General features: G+C 35.8%; 1 protein-coding gene across 2 annotated transcripts in view; it reads right to left on the reverse strand.

Annotated features, from left to right (window-relative positions):
- LOC149543915 (uncharacterized) overlaps positions 1-27311 on the reverse strand; it is a 354620-nt gene that overhangs the window by 106514 nt on the left and 220795 nt on the right. The window contains exons 23-25 of one of the 2 annotated variants that reach the window (XM_089798562.1): positions 9180-9222; positions 8653-8935; positions 2686-2933 (exon numbers count right to left, since the gene is read on the reverse strand). In XM_089798562.1, the coding sequence (XP_089654688.1) occupies positions 2686-2933; positions 8653-8935; positions 9180-9222 (574 nt within the window). The remainder of the gene's footprint in view (positions 1-2685; positions 2934-8652; positions 8936-9179; positions 9223-27311) is intronic. The other variant, XM_089798563.1, reaches the window with a different exon arrangement.

Below are 27311 nucleotides of genomic sequence, written 5' to 3' on the forward strand. Positions count from 1 at the left end.
TAGGTAGTAACCCTGTAAAACCATAAAAAATAACTCCAAGGGGTTGAGGAGATATGAGCAATTATGTGGTTCCGAAACCTGCTTTGCCAATTCTGAAAATGCACTTATTCTGTCTTCAAACTCTTGTCAAATGCTTCTCCAATGATAGGGCAAATCTGAAATCCTTATTCCAACCAAAAACAAACCCTAACAACGAATTCTCAATAAGCTCCAATGAGATGGCTGAATACCAACTCCAATTATGCAACAATTCAGGTGATATTTCACACCCTCAAAGTCGCCAATCCAAGGGAGTGATTCGTTCCCAAAGATCGAATAATTTGCAGATCCAAAGTCCACAAATGTCTTCACAATGAAGAAGTAGAAGAGTTCTCCAATCCAAGCATGTCCAAATGAGAGGCCCAGCCCTCTATTTATTCACTTTTCTAAGAAGTTGCTAGAACTTCTAGAAACATCCTTTATAATTTCTCATTATAATGCACTTTTTATAATAAAGTAATTTTATAAAATAAAAAGTGCAACTCAAATTAAAATTATAACATGTGGGCCCCAATATCACATAATGATAAAATATAACCTCTTAACACTTCTTCAAGAGCAAGATATGACTATCTGATCCGCAGAATTGACTCTCTTTCCACACCATTTGCCTACGAGAGTCTGGAATAGGCAAATCCATGATCAATGCCATGTCGAACTAAAGAGGGGACATTACACTAGCTATAGAATACTTAAACCCTGTGCACAAGCTAGCTTCAAAAAAATTCATAGCTGCTAAACCCACTGAAAAATACAGAATTTTTTTTGCGCTAAAACCCTAGCCTCACAGATTTGCCAAAAAATAAAAAGACCCACAATTTTATTTACACAGCAGTAATAATTCATTCCCTAGCATTTCACCACAAAAATGAACCTAGATCTGGCCTTCACTAGTCAGAAACTATCTCTGTGATTTTAGAAAAAGCATTAGAAATGGTCAGTCACAATTATGAAAGGAACACAATTTTCAGAAGAAAAAAATTTGGAATGTTATTTCAAGCTGAAAAATTCTCTTTTTTCCAAGAATTAGCCTTCAATTTTTTAAGAAATTTGTCATGCAAATTTGCAGAATTGTATTGCAATTTGCTAGCAAGCTATGCTAATATTATTGCTGGCATATTTTCCTTAGACAATTCACTTTCTCAAATCACAAAGCTTGACTTGGGCTCTAAACCTATATTACAAAAAATGAACCACAAAATGATTACCAGTACAATAAGATTACAAAAAACTTTGTTTGAATAGGATATGTGCAAAATTAAAAAGATAAAGACTTATAACTAATTAAGTAAAAAAATAAGAATCTTCCCGAAGTCTATTCTAAAAGATATTTGACTATTGTAAGCTAAGTCACAGGGTTCGACGAATTTTTGGCTTTAGGTTCGAAATTCGGCGAACCTATTAAAAATATAAAAAAATAAAAAATGTTCGACCAAAATTCATATCGTAAGTTGAAAGTTGGCATTTTGCAAAATTTACCTCTTTTTAGGGTTTTCGACTATTTTTTGATAAAAATATGGACAGCTGCTATCTGAAACTCTTTGGTGTCTCTACAATCATGACTCCCACCTGTCGTTTCTGCTTTTGCAGCTCCGTTTTTGTGTCTGCAACTCGTGACTCCCATCCATTGTTTTGGTGTTTGCAATCTCCGCAACTCCCAAAGTTTGTCGACACTGCAATTCCCCGTCGACATTGTAGGCTCTTCATAGTTATAAACTTGCAAGATTTTTATTAGGGTTGTGTTTATTTAAATAATATTTTCATTTTATGTTTTAGTTCGAATATGATTCATTTTAATAAATGTTAGTGTAATTTCTTATTATATTTAAGATATTAAAATTTAATACAAATAAGATATTCTCATTTATGTACCTGTTTGATTTTTATTAATTTGTGTTTATTGTTACTAACTTAAATTTACAATTAAAATATTAATAACCTATTTCTTTATCTAAATTAAAATATTATTACAATTTGTTTTGTTATAATATAAATATTATATACTTTTTAATTTTATAAAATTGTTACTATTATATATTTATTATATATTAAAATATTATAATGTTTTTACTTAAAATATATATATTTAAGTATTATTACGATTTTATTATGTATTTATTATTTATTTTAAATTTTTAAATATAATAGTAAATAACGTACATTTATATATATTTTAAAATTCCACAAGTCGAATTTAATGCTGATTTTTTTTTCATTTTTTTGACAAGTCGAACTTCATCCGAACTTCATCGTTGTCGAACTCAAACCTTCTGACTTAGATTGTAAGTATAATATTACTAGTATAAAGACCCATCTATAGTGTTTCCAATACTCAGCATATTGAGACCAATCTGTTAGAACTTGTAAGGTAAAATATAGCTTTCACATCTGTCCACTATAGAACTTTAGCGTTGAGAACTCTTTGGAATAAATGCAATCCAAGCATCATTCTGCCTGTCAATTACTGAATAAAAACAGTATAATTATAGCCATATTTGAGTAGCTTTGTCATATTAACGTCTGAAGGAATCTCAATTATCAATGCTTGGCTAGACAAATATTTTTAGCAACTAGATAAGCTCACATGAGGCATCTATATCAGCTTAAAACCCTATAAAGAGAGTGGATAAATTATGAGCAAGTCACCTGGGCTCCTAAAATAGGAGGAATCAGTAGAAGTCCAGTTGCAATAGCAAATATAACCATCAAGCTCACTCCATCATCTCCTTCATCATATGGAAGAGGATGATTTGAACAATGCAGATTCGTTACAGGCTTCTGAGAGAACTTAGCCTGTACTATTTGTAAAAATGCATTATCAAGCATAGCAGCAACAGTGGGCAACTGATGAGTGTGCCAAGGTTGATACATAACAGTATACTTGAAAGAACAATCTGCAGCAGAAATGTATAGCATCAATGTTTAAGATATGATAACTGCAAGCCTGCAACAATTGTGCAGTATCTAAGGTATAGTGATGGAGATAATTTCTTTGGAAACTTGACTTTTATGAAAGAAATCTATCAAAATAAATTTTCTTAATAAAATGCATATAAAACATTGTCTCATAAATATGGGATTTTGAATTTGTATACTGTCAATAATTCATAATGTTTAGACTATTTCCCTTCTGTAGTCAAATGAAAAATCAGCACATCTTTTGGAACCAATGAGTACACCTCAGTTAATGAAGAGACCTTTTACCATGAATTCAGCTTATATAAAAAAAACAGAGAACACTCTCACCTATTTGAAAGCACTGGTGCACTTGCATAAGATAAGATAAATATCAATGCCCAACAAGTGATCACAGAGAGAGTCAAAGGGACTGTGGAACACAGATCAAGGGGCCAGCGTATAGAAGGGGCACCAAACAATTCTTAAAGGAAAATGACAACTGAAACAGGACCAAACAAACAACAATACTGCCTGAAGATCAACACCATTCACAACGAATAAAATGTTGATAGAGATTGGGGCTATGGAGTAGAAGTTGAGCAATCCATTAAGAAGGAATTCAATAAAATCTATGCTTTCCAAGGACGAAATGCAGTACCACATGCAAGGATGGAATTTAAGCATCATTCGATGATATGCCCTCTTTATATCACTCATGTTCAGCGACACATAATAATTCAAACAATGCTGAAGAGATCGATGGAAAATGAGTTGTTATAAGTTGTGGAGTGTGTAAACATCAAATCAATGCATTGAACTCCATCTTGGTGGTGAAAGATGGGATTTTGACCAGTATTATGAGGATATGTTATATATTCATAATAAGATATGAGAAAATTTGCGTGTCTAGAATATAACGAAGGGAAGGGCACAGAGAAGAATTGTCAAAGGACAAGGATATGAATTATTGTGAGAAAAGATTCAGGAAGTTTCAATTTTTGAAGTCATTGGGTAGATTAATATGCTAGACAATATTCTTCTTGTTATTACTCAAAACATGGGTATAGAACCAGAGCAAAAACACAGGGACCATCTCGAGAGGATTGGATAGGAATAAAATTATGGATATTCATCTACACCAGATCTTTTAATGGTTCAAATTAATTGATAACTCTTATCAAAATGAAGTATGTGGGAATTTTAAACTTGGGGGGTGAATAATTACCTTAACCAATGTTTCATTCCCATTGAAGGCATTTTCTGATATAATGCATACAGACTTTCATTGGACCAAATAGTAACAATGATGTTGACGTATAGATGATTATTTATTATTCTTAAGTGTTACATTTATCTACTCATTATAGTCTCTCTCTTATTTGTAATTCTAAACATACTAGAAGAGTTATTTGCCTTGATCTTTTCCTTTATGTTTGAGGATGTTCTTGCAGGAAAAGCAGGCTGGTACTTTACACATGCTACCAAAATACTAGGTAGAGTCAATCTTATGATAGTAGCTCGATAGACACTGTAATGTAAAATTCATTAGTCATCTGATGATCAAACCAAAATAAGTGAGGCTCTTGCAGTGAATATTCTTGATGATTGAAATTATGAGCATTCTTCCATCAAGAGGGAGCCAAACACTTCTTCAAAGGCAACGTAGGAGTTCAAAAGATTGATATTCGAAGGGAATCTAAAAATACATGTGTGTGATTGCATAATTTTAATGGGCCTACCCTTGTATACATTACGAGGAAGTAATAACTTATCACAAGAAAGTTGGAAGATTCATATTAGATTTAGAGGGAGTCCGATAGGCATCCTTGGGTGAAGAGAACCTCTAAGGGAGTAACTAGAGGACCTAACTTCCCAAGATCGTTGTTCATAGGGAGAATTTTAAGGCGCAATCTCTTGTTAATGATCTCTTCTCTATAGGAGAAGTTCGAAGAGAAATTATTTGTAATGTACTCTCCTCTATGAGAGAAAATTCTAAGGTGAAAAACCCTTGTCCCACCCTCTAGGAGCAGCTATGGTGGATCCACCCTTAGACTTGGTTCATGGTAAATATCATTTGAGTTACTACATGATGCCGTTGTCATTTATCTCATGAAAGGTGACAATCTTTCATTTGATATATGTGTGAGGTTGCAATTGTAAGGTGACGATCCTAGCAATAGCTTGAGCATGTTATCATGATAGACTTCGATAAGTTGTTGTCCTAGAATATGCCACTAATCATGTTAACAAAATGTATCATGATGGACTACATTGAATTGTTGTCCCAGAATGAGCCAAAAATCATGATACTGTGGTTGTTGTGTTGTATTCTTGATCAATTGTCATGATAGACTACATTAAAATTGCTATCCTAGACTATGCTAGAAGGCATGACAATAAGTAAATCATGATAGTCTTGGATTCAGCCGGAAATCATGGGATCAAGAATGAAAATGATTGACTATGTTTGTGTCCCAAAATGGGCTGAAAATCAAATAGTATATATATTCTTAAAGGGATATAATTTTGTATAAGCGTTTTAAATGCAAACTCGAATATGAGATTAAGAAATTGATCATATCCTTCCTCGCTAAGAGGGAGTAATAAAGTACAAATATGGTTTATGGTTTATGATTAGATCAACATATTTTTGGCCTAGGTGGTTGGGCAGGATGCTTTTACCCTTTCGTAGAACAAAAGTGTTCAGGATTGCTCATTGTTTGGTACACTTACTATTTATAGTAACTCATCTAACATTTCTATATTTCGAAGCGCACTTGAACCGGTTTCAGTTGCAGTGATGACCCTCAACACTATTGATTTGATCAGGTATTTAGAAATTTACTAATTATAGTAAGTAAATGGTTGAAAGAGAGGGACCCTTACTATTTTTAGTAAGGTAGTTTGTTGTAGAGTGGAAACAATGGTTGATCAACAGGTTCAGATAAGATAGAGAGATAATAAGTATTCAATGAGATATTAAAATTATAATAGCATTAATAATACTATTTATTAATGAGCCAAGAGCTTACAACGCATTGGTAAATTGCGAGCCTCTCATTGGGAAGGTCTTGGGTTTGAATCTACTACTTATTAACGCACTAATAATTAATCTTAACAACAATAAAAAATGTATAATAAATATAATCAAGGCTTTGGCCGATTACCTATCAGAAAAAATACTATTTATCAATGGTTATATTATTAAGTTATTGTTTAACTTTATAATGTCACGAGTCCTCAAGGAGGTGTTGACAACCAAGTCAACAAATTGAAGGCAAGAGGATTGGGAAGACCTTTTTTATCACATGTTTGCCAAAGTATAGGAGGAGATCACCAAGTAGATTTTCTTGAAAAAAATTTAATTTCCATTTCAAATAATAATGTTATGGTTGGCCTTCTTATTTAAATACTTTAAAATTCTATATTCTAATTTCATTTTTATGCAGTCTTGTTTTGAGGGTCAAATCCATTTGTTATTGTTTTCCTATTGGTGGATATGAATAAAATCTCATGGGTTATCTATACGAGGCCATAGACAAGGCTAGTGAAATGAGTCAATATTTGTGTGTATTGAATAAAAACAAGCCAGGAGATTTTGGGTGTATTGTTTATCAATAGTTGAGCCAACAACTCCATCAACATATTCAAGCTATTGCCTACTATTTGTATCCTAAATTTAGGTTCTCAGTTAAACTAAAGAAGATGAGGATGTTATGGACAACCTCAACACATGTATATTGAGGATGATCCCAATTGGAAACCTTAGAAAAACCATACCTAATAAATTATAGATTATACAAGCTAAAAGGGAGGTTGTTTGCTTCACCACTATGTGTTCAAAGGAAAGGTGGTTCTATAGCCAATATACAAATACAGGTTTATTTTTAGTTTATTATTTATTTGCTTTAGCTTTCAAGTTTACAAAAATCATTAGGAAGTTATAAACGCTATACTTGCAAACTTGTAATAGGAAGATTTTGGCTCAACACTTAAACTTCAAAATCCTGAGATCACATTTTAACCCAGCCATAAACCACGTCAAGTTGTAAATGCAATTGGGGTTTTTTTGAGGTTATTCACACTAAGGAGCATAACAAATTGGCTTAACAAAACTTGAATGACCCTGTATTTGCACAATACAACATTCAATTTAATGAGGCACATGAGTCATATGAACTCAATAATATTGATATATATTTAGATTAAATTATTAAGGTTATGGATCTGTTGTTTACTACTAATCATTAGCTGGTTTGCAGAAGAAAATTAAACGGCTAGTGGAAGTGGTAGAAGATGAGACAGAAGGTGGATCATCAATTGTTGGTGAGTTGATAGCACTCACATCATGATCTATGCTTCAGGCCACTTTTAAGGATGATGTTGTTGCTTAGAAAGACCATGCAACATTACCAACTAGTCCAAGGACACCCACACAACCTTCTTTGAGATATGATCATGGAAGAAAATAATAGACTATCAACATTGAGATTATGATTTGCAATTTTTATTTATATTGAAACATGCCATGTATTGAACTTGTTTTTTAAATCTATGATCTGTGGTGAACTCTAACTTCGATCTGCATATGAAGGATATTACTAGTATGCTCTCTAAATTCATATTTTTACATTTACTTGTCTTTTTCTATTTGGCAACTTTGTGAATCTCAAGTTTTTAAAATTTTGGTTTTGCTAAGTTATTGCTAATTCCATTTGTTTTTTTACCTCTAATCTAATTACAATGAACCAGAAGACAAAGAATGAGAATTCCTATAATAAAAAGCAAAGGAAGATGATCCTAACCAGTTTATCTAGATTGTTGAATGAATAGAGGGTGAACTCAAATCCTGAAGTGACGGAGCACTATTAAGATCAGAAATAAATATATACAGTTATAAGAAGGATCAATTACAAAATGATTCCGTTCTGTCATGTGACAACAGTTGGCAGTTGGTCTTCCTAGGTGGCATGCATCCCTAGCATCCAAGGACACATATTCAGTCAGTTGCATCGACTATTACGAATTAGATTGCTACTGGCCTGAGTTGCATTCAAATCATAACTCTTTTGATCTAGTGAACTAGTAAGTTTTTTGCATTAGGTATTGACTTCGCAAATGGTTTGTCAGATTTGCAATCATCAAATTTCATACAGAATGAAACCTCTCCTAGATGGGTTTTGTAGGTGGCTTGCAAAGTACAGACAATAGGGAAACAATTTAGACCTTTTTGATGGCACACTGTGCTCTAGGTCATGTCCCTATAGTCCTTAGCTGCTAATGACTTACCTGCCTTTATACACTACAGAAGTTAAATTCTGTAATACGTGAAACTGGTCCTTTATCTGTTGCTTCTATAAAACAATGTTTCTGAGAGACATCCTATCTTGATTTTAGAGTAACAGAGTATGGTAATTTTAATAGTGGAAATAAATCATCAAAAAGTATGATTTTTTCCTGCTGAAGATAAGATTATGGAATCCAGGTTTATTGCAACTAATGATAAAGTCTAATAAAGAAAGAGAGATTAAATAAGAATAAAAAAGCTAAAGCATAAACAAGAAAGAAGCAGGACATTATATGTTCTTTCTATATTCTTGGAATAGTCTACACTATAAAAGAGGGCAACTGCTTCAATTCTCATATCAGATAGAGGTCATACAACCCAAATTGTTTGTTTCTACATTAAGAGTAAAATTGTATCGTGCATGTTACCTGGAATATCAAGCACATCAAAGGATATACCAATTGCATTCAGCCTTTTCTGGTCAACAAGTCCTGATAAATCAAATCTTTGATAAAGAGAGGACTCATCCAATAGAACATGATTAGTCCCAAGTCTATCCAAAAGGATCTTAGCATCACTGATAGCTGACTCATTGTGACTAGTGTAAAATAAAGGTATATTATTTCCAATCTTTGTATCTAACAAATCAAGAGATTGTGGACCCAATTTTCCAATTGAAAGTTGCATAATAAGTGCAATCAGAGTCAACACCTGGAAGATATGGAAGAACAAATGCTCCTTAGAATAGGAAAAAATATTTTATTAGTGTTATCCAGATAATCAAAGTCAAATATTTAGGTGATTATGGGATTTCAGATAAAATACCGAATAACAATGTGAAAATCATCAATAAAATGACTCAAAATGATATCATAAAAGGTACTTAAAATAAAAAAGCGAAAAAACAGCTATGCTATGATGGCAAAAAAGTTGAAATCCAATGCATATAACATACTGCTGGCAGCCCAACTGTTGTAAGAGTTGCACCAATGTTTCTCCTGTTAAGAGAATTGTTTGAGTTAAAATAGTTCAGACAAGATAAACAGATAACTTGGAAAAAAATATAGAAATTATCTTCCTTATACGTGATTAAACAATTCCCATTCTCAGCATACCAATGATGGGGATGCATTATTTCAATATGGATCCTTAGTATAAAAAAATACAATAAAGGAAAGAATGCATTTCGATAGCTACAAAAACAAAGAGTAACGATTTAATACTGTATAAGCAGAATATTTTTCATTCTTTTTAAAAGGTCAATTATTAATCAGTAATTACCTATTCCTGAATTCAGTAAGTCTCTGTATGTCTGCTTTTGAAGGAACCATGGTATTTTAAAATTGAATGTCATGTCCCATTTCTAAATGTTGAGCAATGTACCTAAAAAATCTATTCACTCGTTATTCCCAATAGGCTAATGGGAAAAGTTGCTATCGCGTAAAATTAAGCGTTGTTAGTACTTGTTAGTTTGGTTGAAGGGTAGGAAGTTGCAAATGGTCGCAATGGTTGGCGCTCATTTGCCTTCAACACTTATATGTCATGTACTTTCTTCCAAGAGATATCATTACTATGTTGCATTCTTGTGATTACTATGGAAGCACTTTAGTGTCATACATTGTAAACATTGATGATATTAATGAAGAAGCATCAATGAGTTTTTTGGCATTATTGTGTTTCGTTACATTTCTTATATATTCTTGTATGCATTAAACCACACCCTATGGGGCAAACATTTAGCGCTGTTGCCTATTAGAATCTGGTAGGACAGTAGTGTTCAATTGTGAGGATATAATTGGCCAAACATTGAGCTAAGGCATGAGTAACAAGCACGAACACAGGTTTGAGGAATTGTTTCAAGATGAAAAGGCATTAATGATGGAATTTGCATCTATTCTACAACCATCAATTGAAACACACATATGAAGTGAAGCCATACACAAGGAAGTTCCGAAAAGTGCAGTGTTGTGAGTCCTGTAGTAGATCGGTTGATGTGGCATTGCACAGACTGTTGACACCAAATTTCATGCCCTGAAAACCATCGAGAAGAGTATGAAAGAGAGAACCAATGAAAACATATTCTCTAGAGGTACAAGGAAAATAGACGAAGGGAGGAGTGTGAAGAGAGCCGAAGGACGCAATGCACCCAAACCCCTGGGAGCGAAATAATTAAAGCCAAACCTTTTAAACATGGACAAGAACTCCACACAAAGGGATGAGGCTGATGATCACTAGGCCATCCATAGGCCCTTAAGATTAGAGGAGCAAGCAAAGTGGAGGCAAAGGTTAAGGAGACTTATAGAGGGACGACTCAAAGGAGGGTTGCCCAAAGGGAACTGAGGGAGTCCCAAAGTAAGGGAACCAACCAAAGGCGAAGGGTACAGTAATATTGCCAAAGGTGACAACCGTATGGAAGGCAATGAAGTGCATAGCGATGAAGGGACTGCACTAATTGAAGAGACTAGAAACTAGTTGAGGGACCTTACACTTACACTGCCAGGGAGTCGTGGGGAGGAACAAGAAGTCCAAAGGGAAGTGAAGGAGACTGAGATTAGAAAAGTAGGGGATACCAGCATAACCAAGAGTGTTGGGAGGACATCGGGGCAAGGTAACCAAAACAATTTGTTCGGTTACACTATATCAAACTCAAGAGTACACATTGTACTAGGACAAAAGAAAACCATAATAATGGAAAATAAACAAAAATTGGCAAATTTTACAGGTGACAGGAAAGATGTTCGCATAAGACATTGTCATACATGCAAAACAATATGGTCGGTCAACAGGATGATTGATCGTGATGAATGGGTAGTGCAGTTTCCTGCTACGCAGAGTAGCCTTTGATTGATTCTCTGACATAGTGAAAACAAGAGTGAACACATCGGATGAATTGAAGAAAGCATTTCAGAGTGAATTCCATCTGCTTCGGAACGACAAGGAGACAGTAGCAGAGATCTACAATACCAAGTAAAGAAAGAATGAGACCATTAAGACATACAACCAACGATTAAAGGAGTTAATTGGGAAAATGGACAACCAACCAATAGACAACTTGACGAAACGATGCTTTGTGGAGGGTTTGAAATCCTCTCTAAGAAAGAAAATGAAAATCGTCCCTCCAACGTCGTACGAAGAGGCATACTACAGAGCTATGGTTTCGGAAAGTGAAAGTAAAACATCAAGGAAGAAGAATAGATCATCAAATGATGATGATTCCTCTAATGGATGCATCAACAACGAGTCCAACAGAAAGGTGCAAGCGCTTCAAAAGTATATACGCTGTATGAATGAAGCAATTCAAAGTGATGAGCAGGAGCAACAACAAGATCGAAGGCAAGTTATGGTGCATAGACTATAAGGAGGAAGGTCGTATAAAAGGCACATGCCCAAAACAAGTCTTCTGTGACATTTGCCAGGCGATGGGACATTTCACTAAGGAAAGCCCATCAAATATGAAAACAAAGAGTCCACAAGTCCTCTTCAAATAAGAACAACTGTCGACGTTCGCAACGATGGGCACTACTTAGATGATCAATACCAACGCATCATCGGGTGAATATTGTAAGTAGTTTGTAACAATTGACGTAGAGGAAGAAGTAACAATAATAATAACAATAGTTCAAATCAAATCCAATATGATGCAAAGGGTTGCCTCATGATTTTGTGTCAAGCCTACAACTAATTCTGGCACTTTGCTTGCAATTGCTAGCAGGAAGAAACCCTGCAACATTTATGTCAATGGTGCGGTTTGGGTAACCACAAGGATGTGAACTACCCAAAGCCCATGAAGAGGTCTTGGAAATCACTTGGGCATAAGCCAAGAAAGCAACATACCTAGACCTTCTAACAGAGAAAGAGGGTACAAAGACCCATGGCACAAGACATGCTTCATCTCTTACAAGCATAGAAGCTTTACAAAACATTATAAGGCAAGTATTGCAGATGGAGGTGCTAGTTATAATTAAAGACTTGAAAAGAATACAATAGTTGAGAGTGGCCATACTAGGCATCGTACTAGAACCTACCCATATAGTAGAGCTCATAGAGGTTCAGGCCTACCCTTCAATAGACTTAGTGTTGCTGGCTGCAAACAGAACCCAATTTATTGGTGCATCATATCAAATGGTTATGCCTATTCAATTTTTTTTTACAGTCCCATGAAGGCAATGCAATTTTCTAATTGGTCCACATAATGATGCCTCATTGTAATTTGATTGACATTTAGTACTTGTATCTATGGTTACGAAAACTCTAATTACGGCTTATGTGGATTAATCTTGGCACATCACTGTAAGTGAGCTCGCTATATAGAGTCTTGCTAACATTATTTGTAAAATTGTAAGAGTTATGTTGGAGAATTTTTACCAAAATTGTTCTTTATTCATTGTTGGTTTTCATGGATGATATATAAGACCTAAGTCACAAGGTTCGAGTTCGAGTCCGATTTCGACGATCATGAAGTTCGGATGAAGTTCAGCAAGGTCCAAAAAATTGAAAAAAATTCGACATAAAATTCGCCCTAGATAATTTTTAAATAAATAAAATATATAAGTAATTATAATAAATAAATTAATAATAATAGATGAACATACCAAATAATTCGACATAAAATTCGCCCTAGATAATTTTTAAATAAATAAAATATATAAGTGATTATCATAAATAAATTAATAATAATAGATGAACATACCAAATATTAATATTTTACTGATATAAAACATAACTAAAATCTATATTTATATATATAAGTAATTATAATAAATAAAATTATAATAATAGATAAACATATAAAGTACTAATATTTTTTATTAATAAAAAAACATAAATAAAATATAAATTTAAAAATTAATGAGTTTTTAATAATAAATAAAAATACAAATATTTTGCTACTTATAAAGAAATAAAAATTACATCCATTATAATAATATCATAAACCATATTATAAACATAATAATAAACCACCGATGCCTAAAAGTGAAATAGTTGTTTTAAAAATATCCATCGAGGCTTGTTAACTGTCGAGAACCTGCATAAAATATTCGTGGAAGCCCAATGAAGGCTGACTACAAAAGTAGATGACTGCAAATTAAACAAAAGCGATGCGTGAGCCATCAAAGTCAACGTCGTTCTGTTGCTGAATATAGAGAAGCTCTTTCTTGTTCTTGGGCAGATTGTTGTGAACCTCTTTTCTGTTCGCGCATAGGCTTAAACCCTCGCGTCGGCTTAAATGCTCTTTGCTGTCCGTCCCAAACAAAGCGGCCAACAAAAAGTTAAAAGAAAAACATATGTTTAATACGAATTTGTTAGCAAATTTAATCGAACTTTTTTTAACCCTTGAATATTCGATGAATTTCGAACTTCATCTTTGAAGTTCGCCGAACCCTGTGACATAGCATAAGACCATTTTGGAGTATTGCATGGTTCTTTGCATCTATCACTTAAAAGGATTTTATTTAATGTTTAAAGAGTTAGTTGAATAAAAATAATTGAGGATGTTTACTTTATTGACTCGACAGATTTGGGCATCTAGCTTTTTGTCAATTGTAGAAGTCTCTTGCATGGTTGGTCAATGATTGAAAGCACTTAACTTTAATTAATATTCAACCTTTAGTCTACATCCATTTGATGGGATTGAAGGAAAGACATTGATGTGAAAATAATTTGAGTATTCCTTAGAAGCTTGCACTACGTGAGTGGAGTCGTCGATAAAGTTGCATGTACTAGAGTCCAAGTTTGTCCTTACTTCCTTGCATTATGAGTAGAAATACAAATAGAGGTCAAAAGACAAAGTTGAAGCGGAAAAGTTGGATATATTTTCATTGCACACTGTAAAGCCAAATCGATAAGAGAAAGAGTTGATATCCATAGAATGAACAAGAGTATGTCCTACAAGTGATTACCACCATATCACATTATTTCACTGAGCACAAATCCACAATTGAAAGGAGCCTTGAAGTCATGCCATGATCTTACTTTGCAAGATTAGCATGAGAAATGACCTTATTCAAGAGAGGCTTGAATATTTGGTGTTTCACTCCAAAACATTGAGTGTTCAATTTTGTATGTTGTAGTGGAGCAAAAATCACATCAAGATGGGGGAAGAGTATCATCAGCACAGGGGTATGTGTATGCACAGTGATTGTTGGGAATGCCATCCAAGCTGGGAGCACATATGTTTAATCAGTCATCAACCTAGAAGGAAAGTTTCCTTAGATGTCTAGATGGTTGGTTTTCTCTTCTAGTGTTTATTAAGAAACTTTGGCCTTATAATAAATTTAAATACATTGGACTCTTTTCAATTTTAAGGAACAACCATAGCGATCCCTTCTTTTTTCGTTCAAGATATTCATTTAGTTCAAACAGTTTTCTTGTAATTGATTGTGTAGAATTTTTTATCATCAATGTTTCAGATCACACACAGTGATCCATCATCTTATTTTTCTACTCTCTTGCACTCTCATTGTGATGGATCACTCTGTGTGATCCAAAATGTTCATGATATAAAAGTCTACACAATCAATTACCACAAAACTATTTGCATTTCTAATGGATTGTGGAAACTTAATTACTTTGATTTTATTGATTTAGTTATTGGTGTGTACACACACACACACACACACACATATATACACATGTACAGATATATATTTATATACACATATATATATATATATAAATATACACATAGATACATACATACATACATACATATATATACACACTGCCCTACGAGACATCGGGACAAGGGGATAGAGGGGCCTCAATCTGGGGATGGCGGCGGGGGACGGGGCAGTGGGGTGTGTATACTACATAGTAATATACTATACATGTTCTATTTAAAATGACAGTTATGAAAAGATGTATAACAATATAAGACAAAGATGTAAACTACTAACTTACTAGAACTTAAATACTTGAAGATTTCATTGAACATTGAACATTAAAGTGGAACATTGAAGAATTAATATTAAAATTTTAAATACTCAAATCAGAAAATTGTAGAGTTCTAATTTATGTTATATAAATATTAAATAATAATAGTCATAGATATTGAAAGTATGAGTAGGAATTTGAAGAGGATGATAAATGGAAGGGAGGTAAGCTCTGCAATCGTATGCAAAGCCTACCTATTTGCATTTATTACTTAACCCTTGGAGTTCATATGGATTTGCAGTCACTAGGCATTAATACCAAAAGTAGAGGCATTTCTTCGTCCCAAAGTAAAAACTAGCGTGTTGTGGAGTGCCCTAACTTCTCCTTTAGCAAAATACCCTGCGGCTCTCGACCTCTGTCACTTCCAAAACTTGCGACAACCAAAGAAAATCACATTGCACACTCGAGAAGCTTCAAATCCTTCAGAAAAGTAGTTAAGCAGACTTCTGTTATATCAGATGGAGCCAAGTTCATGTGCAAAGAATGGAGGAGAGTCGAATTCATCCTGAGTGAGGGCAATGCAAGTAAGGTGCCTTCACCTTTTGGTCTACATATAAAGACTAAGGCCCAAATGGGCATTGGCTTCAAGTAGGAGAAACATAGGCTTATAGATTGTGCAATTTTTCTTGCTTCCCTTGATATTTCAAAGTTGCCTTCCAAAGCTCTTTTGAATGAATATCTTCATAATGCTCAGGAAAACAAAATAGGGTTTTCATTTTCATATTACAGAAATATTCAAAAGTTACTTTTTCCTACAAACCTTGTTCCCAAAAAGATTTTGTTAACAAGTATTTTTTTAGGTCTTGTGATTTTAGGGCTATCCTTGGTCTCTTACGGCTACCCATAACGAATCCTTGCTCTATCAAGCCCTTGCTAGCTAACAGTGGGAATCTTCAACCCTTCCTTTGAAACCTTATTCCATAGGCTTTGGACCCACTTGGTAGAGTGCTCTATGTTAATAGGTCCAATACCCTCATACCTAATATGGATGCTAAAGTTTTGGTATCTGTCAACCTAGGTCTCGACCTACCTAATAATCTTTGGTTTGATATGGATGGTTCCCATATTTGCTGCCCTCTTACCTTTGTCGGGGGTATTAACGTCTCCTATTTGTGCAAGAAAGAGGGACACATAATACAGAACTACCCATTGCTTGCTATAAAACCCTCATCATTTCCTAAATTGCCAAAAAAAAAGGATCTGGCCCTCGCAATGTTGAACCGTAGGTTTCCCAGACTCACCCCTGTTATACTAAAACTAATCAAACAAACCCCATAATCCACCCTCTTCGCTTAGAGAATGCTGAGGAGATATACTCTTCCCTTGATGCACTTGAGATTAACTTTGTCTCAAATAAGATGAAAATTCTAATAAAGGACTTGTCTAACCTGAAGAAGCTTCCTGAGCTGCAAAAGATTGACATTGATCTTAATCATGACCCCATCAGAGAAAGCCCTGGGAACAAGAATGCTCAACAGTTAGCATTAAACAAGATTATAAGGAGATATGGTGATGGGAATAACAATGTAAAGGCTCGTAGAAAATTTCTTGTTTCCCTATCCCCCTGAGACTTCCTCCATTCCTGAACCCCTTGACCCTCTTCTAGTTGGTATAGAGGAGGGAGAAGTTGGAGCTCTTGAGCTGGGACTTTTGCTGGTGGTTCCACCCAAGGAGTTGGCTATTAGTAGGGATAAGTATGGACAAGTTAATTGTGAAGACAACTTGTTAATTAACAGCAAGGTTGATGGTGAAGATAAACTCGGTGATTTTGTACAGGTAGACTTTCTAGTCCCACCCCCACTTCTATATGGAGCCATCGGCCCAAACCTTGACCCAGTGAAGTTCAAAATTATTCCTCTTCTATCCCAAATAATTTGGACAAAGGAAAGGTGGTTCACGAGGTTAACGAGACTAAAGAGATGAACAAAGATTTAAACTATATGGAATCAAAGGATGTAGGTAATGACACCATTTCCTTTAAAGCCAACTAATCTAAGAATCTAAAGGAAATGGTCGGTCAATAAATGACCCAAATAATGGAGGAAATGTAGCAATTCCCTAAAGAGAGGGAGACACCCAGTCCTAAATGTAGTTTTCTAACCTGCTAAGATCCCTAAAAAGAAATTGCCTAGTTTTAAGAGCTTCCAAGCCCCATAGAGGAAGAACTCATATTGGTATGTTATGGAAGTTAAATGTGCTTCTTGGAATATCAAGGGACTAGAATCACCTGATAGAAAATATGTAGTTGAAAGATTTCTATGGATGATCAAGAATGTAGGTATCTTGTTGTTACAAGAAGTCAAAGCTATCAGTTTCTCACTCGACATTGTCGTTAAATGCATCTGGAGAGATGCAAAAAAGTTCTCAACTTCCCATGCTAAAGGTAGAGGTGGAAATTCAATTCTTATAGGCCTCAAATGGAAGAAATTTGTAATTGATTGGATTTCATCCCCATGTAATAGGGCACTATAGGTATTCTTTGATTTCAACGAAGAGATTTTTGGGGTATGCTCTATTTATGCCTCGAATGATTATAATGAAATGATATGATATGATATGATAGATTTTAATGATGTCCACGTGACTAAAGTAGTCTATGGGACCCATGCAGTCACACTCCTGAGTCAAGAGCGGAACTAGTCAGTTGCAAAGTTTTGGTTAACTTCGCTCTCCTTCTCTGAAGTTTGATAATCAAATCCACTGTTCTCTTCACTTGATCTTCCTCGAATAAATAGTTGAAGTCCTTGTTCTGCAGTATTTTTGTATAACCAAATCTGATGTCATTGTAAGCCAGGCACTCCTTGATAAAGTGCTGCTCTGTCTCAACTGTTCCCATATTACAAAATAAACATGTTTTGTTTGCCCACTCTTCCTTTGGAACTTGTCATCTACCAGATTCACATCGCAGCTGATGTGAACTAGTTCTAAGTTGTGCCATCAACATTTTTGCTTTCCAATTAATAGGTGCTCTTATATAGGCCTTTTCATCATGACTAGAAGTGGGATTAAATTCTTTAATGTAATAAGATTTTTTCCACCCTATGTGTCTTGTCCACAGAATATTGTGAAATTTTTCATTGACAAACTTCTTTATTTCTTTAATGTTATCCAGGCAAGTTTGGATGTTGATATCCCATTTTCGCATCCATTTGTCATTTTGCTTCATCCATGTGTTTTTCCGCCTCACAAGTTTTTCCTGTATGACCAACTTGGGCCAACGATGTGTTTCCAGACCTTGGGTTTTCTTTAAATAGCTTAGCATCCGGACCAATGCAACGACTTCTAATGGAAAGGAACCCACCTCCGCCAAAAGGATCTCATACGGAACTGTGGTCTTGACTTTAAGATTGCATGTGATGAAGTGTTTTTGAATTCTTTCTACTTGCCGCCATTTCTGTTTGGACATACTACCGCCCCACACTTCACATCCGTATAGAATAACCGGAGTGACCAGCAAACCAAAAAGAGTTTTCACGGCTGTCCAATCCCATAATTCTGCGTTCCTGCACTTGTTTTGTAAAGAGTATAATGCCTTCCAGCCCCCTTGGATCCTTTTTGATCTGCAAGTATCCCAATTGAGTTTGTTATGAAAATCGATGCCCAAGTATTTGTACTCTTCCACAATCTCAAGAGGGCTGTTTTCAAACAGAAACTCGTCTTGTATGCCCCTATTCTTCTTCAACGAGAAGATCATAATTTTGGTTTTGCTAGTGTTAACTTGCATTCCTACTTCATGATAAAAAATTTCTAGTGCTTTCAAGTGCTCTTTCAAACCTTTAGCTATTCTAGCAAGAATTATGAGATCATCTGCATATAAGAGCAATCTTATCACAAAGTGGGCCAACTGCACCCCCTCACCATTGGTCTTGTTTATCCACTCTTCTAACTTGTCAATATAGAGCCCAAATAATGTTGGAGATAGCGGACACCCTTGCTTAACCCCAATATTGCTGTAAAAATCTTCTGATAGCCCTTATGTCATTCTGATTTGGCTTTGACCTGCTCATATAATTTGTAAACCGCTGACCTAAGTTCTTTAGGAACTTCCAACTCTTCCATTCTATCCCATAATTTATTACGTGGCACTGTGTCGAATGCTTTTTTAAAGTCCACAAAACAACAAAAAGCCTCGTTCCCCGGAGTATCCCAAACTTTATCTATCAAGTGTCTGAGAGTGATGCCGTGATCTATAGTAGAGTGTTTCGGTCTAAAGCTTGCTTGCCCTTTTGCATGTTTGCCTTTTGTTTCAGCCCAGTTGCTGATTTTTTGTTCTACCAAGCTGCCAAATAACTTGCCAAATAGTGGATTGATCATGATGGTTCGGTAATTAGAAGGATTGTTTATATCTCCACTTTTGTGGAGTGGGATCACCACACTTGTTGTCCATTTTACAAGGAAACCTTCTCTATTGACACTGTTGAAAATCTTAGTGATGTGTGGTGTGACGGCTTCAGCACTCCATTTTAAGTATTCAACTTGTAGCCCATCTATATCTTGCGCTTTACCAGCAGCTAACCTCCTTATGTCTTGAATAATATCCTTTTCGCTGAATAACTCCTCTGTAGTCTCTGTTTCCATGGTTCTATGCTCTCCTAGATCACACTCGTAGAGAGTCTTGGCATATTCCAGCCATTTGGTTCTTGTTATGTTGTTCTCTATCTGAGTTTTTCTCTGCTGAAGCTCTTTCCAAAACTTTCTGGGGTTGTTTTTACCAAGATGAATCAACTTGATTCTTATCTTGTTCACATACTCTTCTTTCTTCTTTTTAATCAGATGATCATACTCCTTTCTACTTTCTCTGATCATGTTCTTTTTCCAATTCCTTTTTGCCATTTTGCACTCCTCATTAAACCACAGATTGGCCGGAAAAGTGTTCTTGGCTTCTCTTGTGGCCCTAGATCTTTTACACTCCTCCAGTGCTTTAATGATAGTAAGAACAAGATTATCCTTGTCCATGAAATGTTGTTTATCAGACTCGGGATGGTTTCTCAGAACCCTAGACAGCTGCAAAAGAGAGTCTTGGAAAGTATCATGGTTTTCTTGTGTCATTAAAACTTTGCCGATCGGAATAATCTTCCTCTTCTGTAAAGGTTTTGGGACAATATGTTGATCTTTAAAATGAGTGGCCACCTTTATCAAGATGGGGTTATGATCAAATTTTAGCTTCATGGGGCAGTCCTCTATCTCAAAGTTAATTATCTTTGCGACATAGTCTTGCGAGCATATTACATAACCAACAACACTTTGTCCATTGTATCTTTTGCATGTGATTCCACTTGATTTAGGCCACTTTTCCATACCATTGCATATGACCATGTTATATAGGCAGCATAAGCCTAGTAATTCAGCACCAAAATGATTAATCTTTCCCATGATATCTTGTGAAGATCTTTCACATTTTTGTGTCCCTTTTTCTTTGAGCCAAACTGGGTCTCTCCTTTCATTGTAACTCTCCTTAAGATTGAGAATTTGGTTGTTTGTTGTTCTAGCATTGAAATCCCCTATTATCATTATTTCCCCTAAAGAGCTAAAGGCTGCTATGTCTTTTTTGAGTGTAGCGAACGGGTCTTCTCAATCCAATCTATGCTTTTTATACATTTTTGAGCCTTTTGGGGTGAAGTAACAGATAGCCACCCTTGTAGAAATCTGATTCTCTGTTATTTTTATCCAAATATATTGCTTGTTAACATCTTCTTTCTCTAAGTTTACAAATCTGCTCCAAGTTTCTTTTATTAGAACGGTGATGCCTCCATGCCCCTTACCATTATCTATCTTCTCATTCCACAGTGATACCTTCTTATACCCTTCAAAATCTAGAACCCTACATCCATCATGTTCATGAGTCTCGATAAGCATGATGATGTCATTATCTTTAGCTATCGGCCCTAACTCAGGTCCTCTTCTCCAAGGATAACCTCTACAGTTCCAGCTAACTATAGTTAAATGTTCCTGGGTGGGCCTGAGTTCCTATTTATTACGTGTGATTTTGTCACTGATTTGGGCTTTGCCATTTTGTAGCCAGGCCCACTTGTCGTTTTCTCTTGCTATTTTCACTTTTTCCCATTCCTTCCTCCTTTCTTCTTGTTGAGTTACGGTGAGGTCATCATCAAGATATATGTGTGTGCCTCTAAGAAACTTCCTCTTGCTGAAAATGTTGTTTTTATCCCCTGTATTCCTCGTTGTCACTCTAACATGTCTGTCTTTGCCTCCTCTAATCCATTTTCCGATTCTTTGTGCTTGTATGGTTGTTCCATGCCAATCTAATTGGTCTTTAAAGAAGTCTTTAACTAAATCCGTTGTTTTCTCCTGTTCTCCATAGTCTCGTAGCCCTTTGATGACGATATTTGCGGCTTTCTCATTTCTTTCTTTTTCCTCTCTAATCTATCTCCGAACTTGTTTTTCTATGTTGTCAATAGGAGTGTTTGCTGGCCCCTTTACTATGTTAGCCCATGATCTAACTTCTTCGATTTGTTCTCTAAGTTGATTCTCTTTTATTTCCATATTGGCCATGGCATCTTGTATATTTTTCATTTGCGGGTTTTTCTCTCCTTCCGTAGCCTCTCCTTCTCCTGTAGTACTTGCTGCTGTCCTCTTTTCTCCTACTTCTTTCTTTAACAATATTAATTCATACTCTCCTTTTTCCATATTAAATTGCAATTTTTGGATTTGTTCTCTAAGTGACTTGACCTCCGCTGCCAGCTTCCAGTTATCCTTGATAACTCTTTTCATTGTGATACTTTCTATTTGGCTCCTCTCTTCAAGTGCCCACACCCTTTCCTTCATAGCTACCAAATCGTTTACAAAGATGTCTGGATACCACGTCATAGGTGTCCTTGTGGGGCTGTAATTATTTGGCAGCCCATCCTCCACTGTGTCTATCACTTGAGAATTATCTGTCTTCCCTTTACCATTAATATCTCAAATATTATCAAACCACTTAATTGTTTCAGAGATTTCAGTCGGCCTTAGACTTTGTTCTCCCTCTCTTGCGCTGTCAGGGGTTTGTGGAATCTATTTCGGAAGTAAAGCTGCTAACTTCCCTCTTTTTGCATTTTTAAACTTTCATATCTTTCTCCGCCTAATTATTCTTTTATATTGTTTGGCATTCACATAGATGTAGTTTCCTCCTGTGGGTGGTCCGCTGGCCTGTGAGAAGCTCAGAGTGTTTGTCGGTAAATTACTATTTGTCCCTCCAAGATTGAATGAACTCGTGTGTCCGGCTGAGGATCCTGGAAGAATGAGGAAGCTCCCTTGATTCCACTTGATGATGCTGTTGTGCATTAAACTATCCCCGTATGTCAGGACCAAGCCACGGTTACCAGAGATGTCATTGTGTTTCGTAACTTCTCCTAGACTTGTTTGCTGTTCTGCTGTTACGAATGCCCTGACTATCTGATTCTCTGCCACCCTGTTACTGTCAGATTCTGTGTTTTGCAAGGTGGACCCATCTAGTTCTGACTGTGCCTCTCTGAAAGAAGTGATCTTTGGAAGTGGCTCTGTAAGGATTTGAACATGATTGAAAAGCCCCAAGAAAAGGGAGGGTGCAGGTTTGAATGGAAAGGAAAATGACAGACATTTTGGCATAGCATGTTGGGCAAACTCAAATTGATTGATCCCCATGCCAACAGTAAACTTGATTCCAATCAATTCAGGTTCACCTGGTGTAACTTTCAGATAGGCTAAATAAGGATATATACAGTAGGCTGGATAGATTCTCAATGAACAACGAGTACTTTAACTGTCCTAAAACCACCACCCTATTATCAAAACATTTTTTTCCAGGAATACGAATGTATGGGCAGGCAAGAGTAAGGATGGATTTTCTCTCAATACCTCTCTCCTACATGAGGAGGATGTTCAGGGTATTGTAAATGTTATTAAAAGGTTCAACCAAGAAATAGTTACTCATGGAATTGCCATCAGGAGATGGAACCAGAATGTGACCTCTTCGAAATCTATGTTCCAAGTGGTTGGTAAGAAAATGGCCAAGGATGAAAGGAAAGAGGAGACTCACCTTTTCTACTCCCTTCAAGAGGCAAAACAAAGAGTGCAATCCAACCCCTCCAATCTGGAATTGGTTGTCCTCTTGTCCCACAACAGAGATGCTCTGAGGAGGCAGTAGAATAGGACGATTCAAGGGATGAAGATCAGAGCCAAAGCCTAATGGCTTAATCTAGGGGTTCGAAGTTCCTTTTTCAAACTCTGAAAACTAAAGAAGGCAATGAAAGTATAGATTGTATCATGGATGAAGGGACAACTCTCACTTCACAAGAGGACATCTTATTCGCTTTTGTCTCTTTCAATAAAAATCTTTTTAAATCAGAAGACAAGGGTAGAAGTATGGACGAGGCTAGATGCAGTATCAAAGAGCTCCTACTGACCAAGGTTACTGAGGAGGATGCTGGAATGTTGGGCCTTGACATATCAATAGGAGAGATCAAGGATGCTATATCTAAAATGGCTAATGAAAAGCACCAGAACCTGACGGTCTTCCTATGGAGTTCTTTAAGAAAAACATAGAGTGGGCTGGGAATGAGCTACGCCACATGTATAAGGAAGCAGTCAACAATAAATCATTAGGCTCTGACATTAACTCAAGGTTGATTAAGCTGATACCAAAAGACAGAGATAAGACTCTGATAAAAAACTGGAGGCCAATCACCCTTCTCAATGTAGCATATAAGATCTTAGCAAAAGTTCTACGAATCAGGCTAGAAGAATTTCTTCCTAAGATCATCAATCATTCCCAAATTGAATTTGTAAAAGGCAGATACATCTTGGAAAATCTCATTACCTCTTGCAAATCCATGAACTGGGCCAAGTCCTTAGGTCAGAACGTGGGCATGTTATTGATAAGTTATGAAAAAGCTTATGATAAGATCGAATGGAAGTTTATTACTGCAATGCTAGACAGACTTGGGTTCCCTGCAACCTACTGTAACATAGTTTCTACTCTCATGAGTGGAGCATTGGTTACTGTAGAGATTAATAGTGTCAGATCAGAGGAATACAATCTATCCAGATCCATTTGACAAGCATGTCCTCTAGCACTTGCACTCTTTGTTATTGCAGCAGATTCATTGCACTACCTGTTAAGAGATGAGACCATATTGCCAAATGTGGAAGGGGTAATATTACCAGATGATAGTGAGATTCTGAATATACGTTTGCAGACGATACAACTATTATGTTCAAGTTTCCTGAAGACGATGTGACTAAACTTATGAAGAAATTGGACCTGTTCTGCTTAGCTTCAAGTGGCAAAGTATCTCTGTCTATGTCCATCCTCCCTGGGTGGGATGAGTCTCCTCCATTCTAGCATAATGAATTCTCCATTGAGTGGGGAGGTCCTAATCATGTGGTAAGATATCTGGGCATCCCGTTTGGTGTTAAAACCAATCTAAACAGTACGTGGGATCCCACTCTAAAAAATATGTGGGACTGGATAAGAAATAAAGTTAAGAAGAAACTCAATAAGAGGGACAATAGGTTCTTATCCTTGGCAGGTAGAATATAAATTTGTCAGATGGTGCTATCCTCTTAGTCATGGTGCTATCCTCTTAGTCTATATATTACTCCTAAACCTGGTTATTTATCCATAGTCAATTAAATTTCCTTCATAAAATTATCCATGATTTCTTGTGATCTGATGGAAAGGGCAATACGAAGAAACATGCAGTCAGTTGGGATTGGTGCAACCAGAGTAGAGAACTACGGGGACTTGGTCTTACAGACTTTGCAGACTCAAGGGCCAAAGCGAGTCATGGGGAGGAGCCTTGGAAGATCTTGATCAGGAACAACATTTTGAGGGCTGCCATCAGTCATGCCAAATCTTGGAAAGGACTAGGACCGGTTGATCTGTTGTCATTAAAGATGGACATTAAAGTTGAAGGGTCCAATGTCTTTAAAGCCATTTGGAGTTGGAACACAATCAAACAGCTTGTCAGTGGCAATAATCTTATAAAGAAGGATGGAAGTATCTTTGGTAACAGATCTATATGGTGGAACGCATTCCATTCTGGTAAACCATTGGCATTGTTACAAGGTTGTTCTGCCAAAAAATGGGGAGCACTGGACATTTAATATTTCAAGGATGTCTTGCGCAATAATGAACTTAAGAATTGGGATGAGATTGGTTCTAAGTTTCACATTCCTAACATTCAATGGAGAACATACTCATTACTGAAAGAAACTTGTCATAATCTTGCTCTTCCTAAACCATGTTGATAAATGGGAGCCTGTGCTGCAGTCCTGAGGTGGCCAGATGGCTCTAATCTGTATTCTATTAAATGCAAATATATTTACTCTCTCCTAACTTGCAAGTTTGATATCCTTGATCACCTCAATTCTAAGTGGAAAATGAACCTAGACTATGATACTTGGGGCAAATACTTTAATAATCTGTGGTGCAAACTCATTAAGCCCAAAATTTCTTGCTTCCTGTTGCGCCTCTTCCTTCATAAATTGCCTTTTAAGAGACCAGAGGGTGAACCTGATATTTGTTCTGTGAGCAGAAACATTGAATCTGTTAATCATGTTCTCTTTCATTGTACTTTTGCCAAAGAGATTTGAAGTATGTTTGGTCTTTATCTGAACTGTAATTTCGCTTTTACCCCCATTCTTTCAGGCCATATTATTGATAACAGAACATTCTTTAACACATTCTGGTCTATCTTCTCTGCTCATGTGCTTTGGCTAATTTGGAAAGCTAGCAAAGATGATATATTTAACAAGGCTAGGTACCTTACTGAGTCTCTTCGGGGACTCGTATTCTAATATTTCTTTGCAGGTGACAACAATTTTCAAATTTTCAGAACAAAAGTTCCTCAAGTTGCTGAGAGAAGGAAAGGTTGAATGCATTATTAAAGAACTTGCATATGGTCATACTAAAATGATTACTAAAGATGCATTTGATTTAACGTTAGCAGAATTCATCCAGAAGCTCAACAATGATGGAAAATGGCGGCAGGAACCACAGGTATTGAAGTAAGGATATCACAAAGACTTGACCATCGAATTGCTTCAGGTGCCCAGCAGAGGGTAAGTGCTGATGGTGGTTCAGACAGTTCTCCACACTCAGATGGAAGCGACCCCATTACTGGTATCTATCTTCATGACTACCTGGTGGATGATGACTGATGAAGCTTGGAATGAACCACTTAACTAAATATGATCTCTTCTAAGTATTGTAACGCTTACTGTATGTATTTCATGATAACTCCCGACATATTGTGATTGTAGCTCAATGTGCTAAGACAGTTATGCACTCCGCTTTTGTCTAACTGATAATTAATACAAAAAAAGTACGACTGTTTCATCATAAAGGATTATGTTGAGCAGCATGATATGATAGTCAATACAACCAATAGAATATTATAAAAATGTTTTTTAAAACAAACTTTATTTTAATTGGTTGGACGGGGATCGCCTAGCTGTCCCTTGAAGGGGTTGAGCGACCTGTTCCCATACACCTGTCCCCTCAGGGAACACTGGGATGTCCCCCTGTCCCCGCCTAAACAATGCCAAGCTGGTGGCACCACTGGAACAGTGTCCCTAGCCCAGAGACGATGGGATTTTTTTGGGGAATGTGTCTCCATGTTGAACGGATATATATATATATATATATATATATATATATATATAATCATAGATTTCATGTTAGTGAAATTGATGTCAACCCCACTAAAATTCAACAGTAGCTTTTATTAAGAACATCATTTTATGCTCTAAGTACATTTCTAAATATGTTTGTAAATAATCCATTTATTATTATTAAATGATTTCTCTCTATGATCATTAGTCGTAAAATCTTATTTTTAAAAAATTTTGTTATAATTTTTTTGCTTTTATTTGTTAAGTTTTTATCAATATATTATGTAATATATTATTAAAAATCTCATTGTTTTTAGATAACCTTTGCATCTCCATTGCACCTTATTTTACATGTAGTTTATAATGTGCAAATCTTATTAAAATTATTGATGGCTTGAGGTCAAGTTTTTCATATAATGCTACATAGTCGATGAAAGGTAATATAATGTGTAAGGCAATTAAAAACCTCTAATAATCTCTAGCAATCGGTACTTTTATTTATTATTATATTTATATGTAATATATAGTGAAATATGTTTAAAATCTCTAAATACACTTACTC

The sequence above is a fragment of the Cupressus sempervirens genome, chromosome 8, assembly GCF_028749045.1.
Source record: "Cupressus sempervirens isolate cs-2001-9-10 chromosome 8, ASM2874904v1, whole genome shotgun sequence".
Lineage (NCBI taxonomy): Eukaryota > Viridiplantae > Streptophyta > Pinopsida > Cupressales > Cupressaceae > Cupressus > Cupressus sempervirens.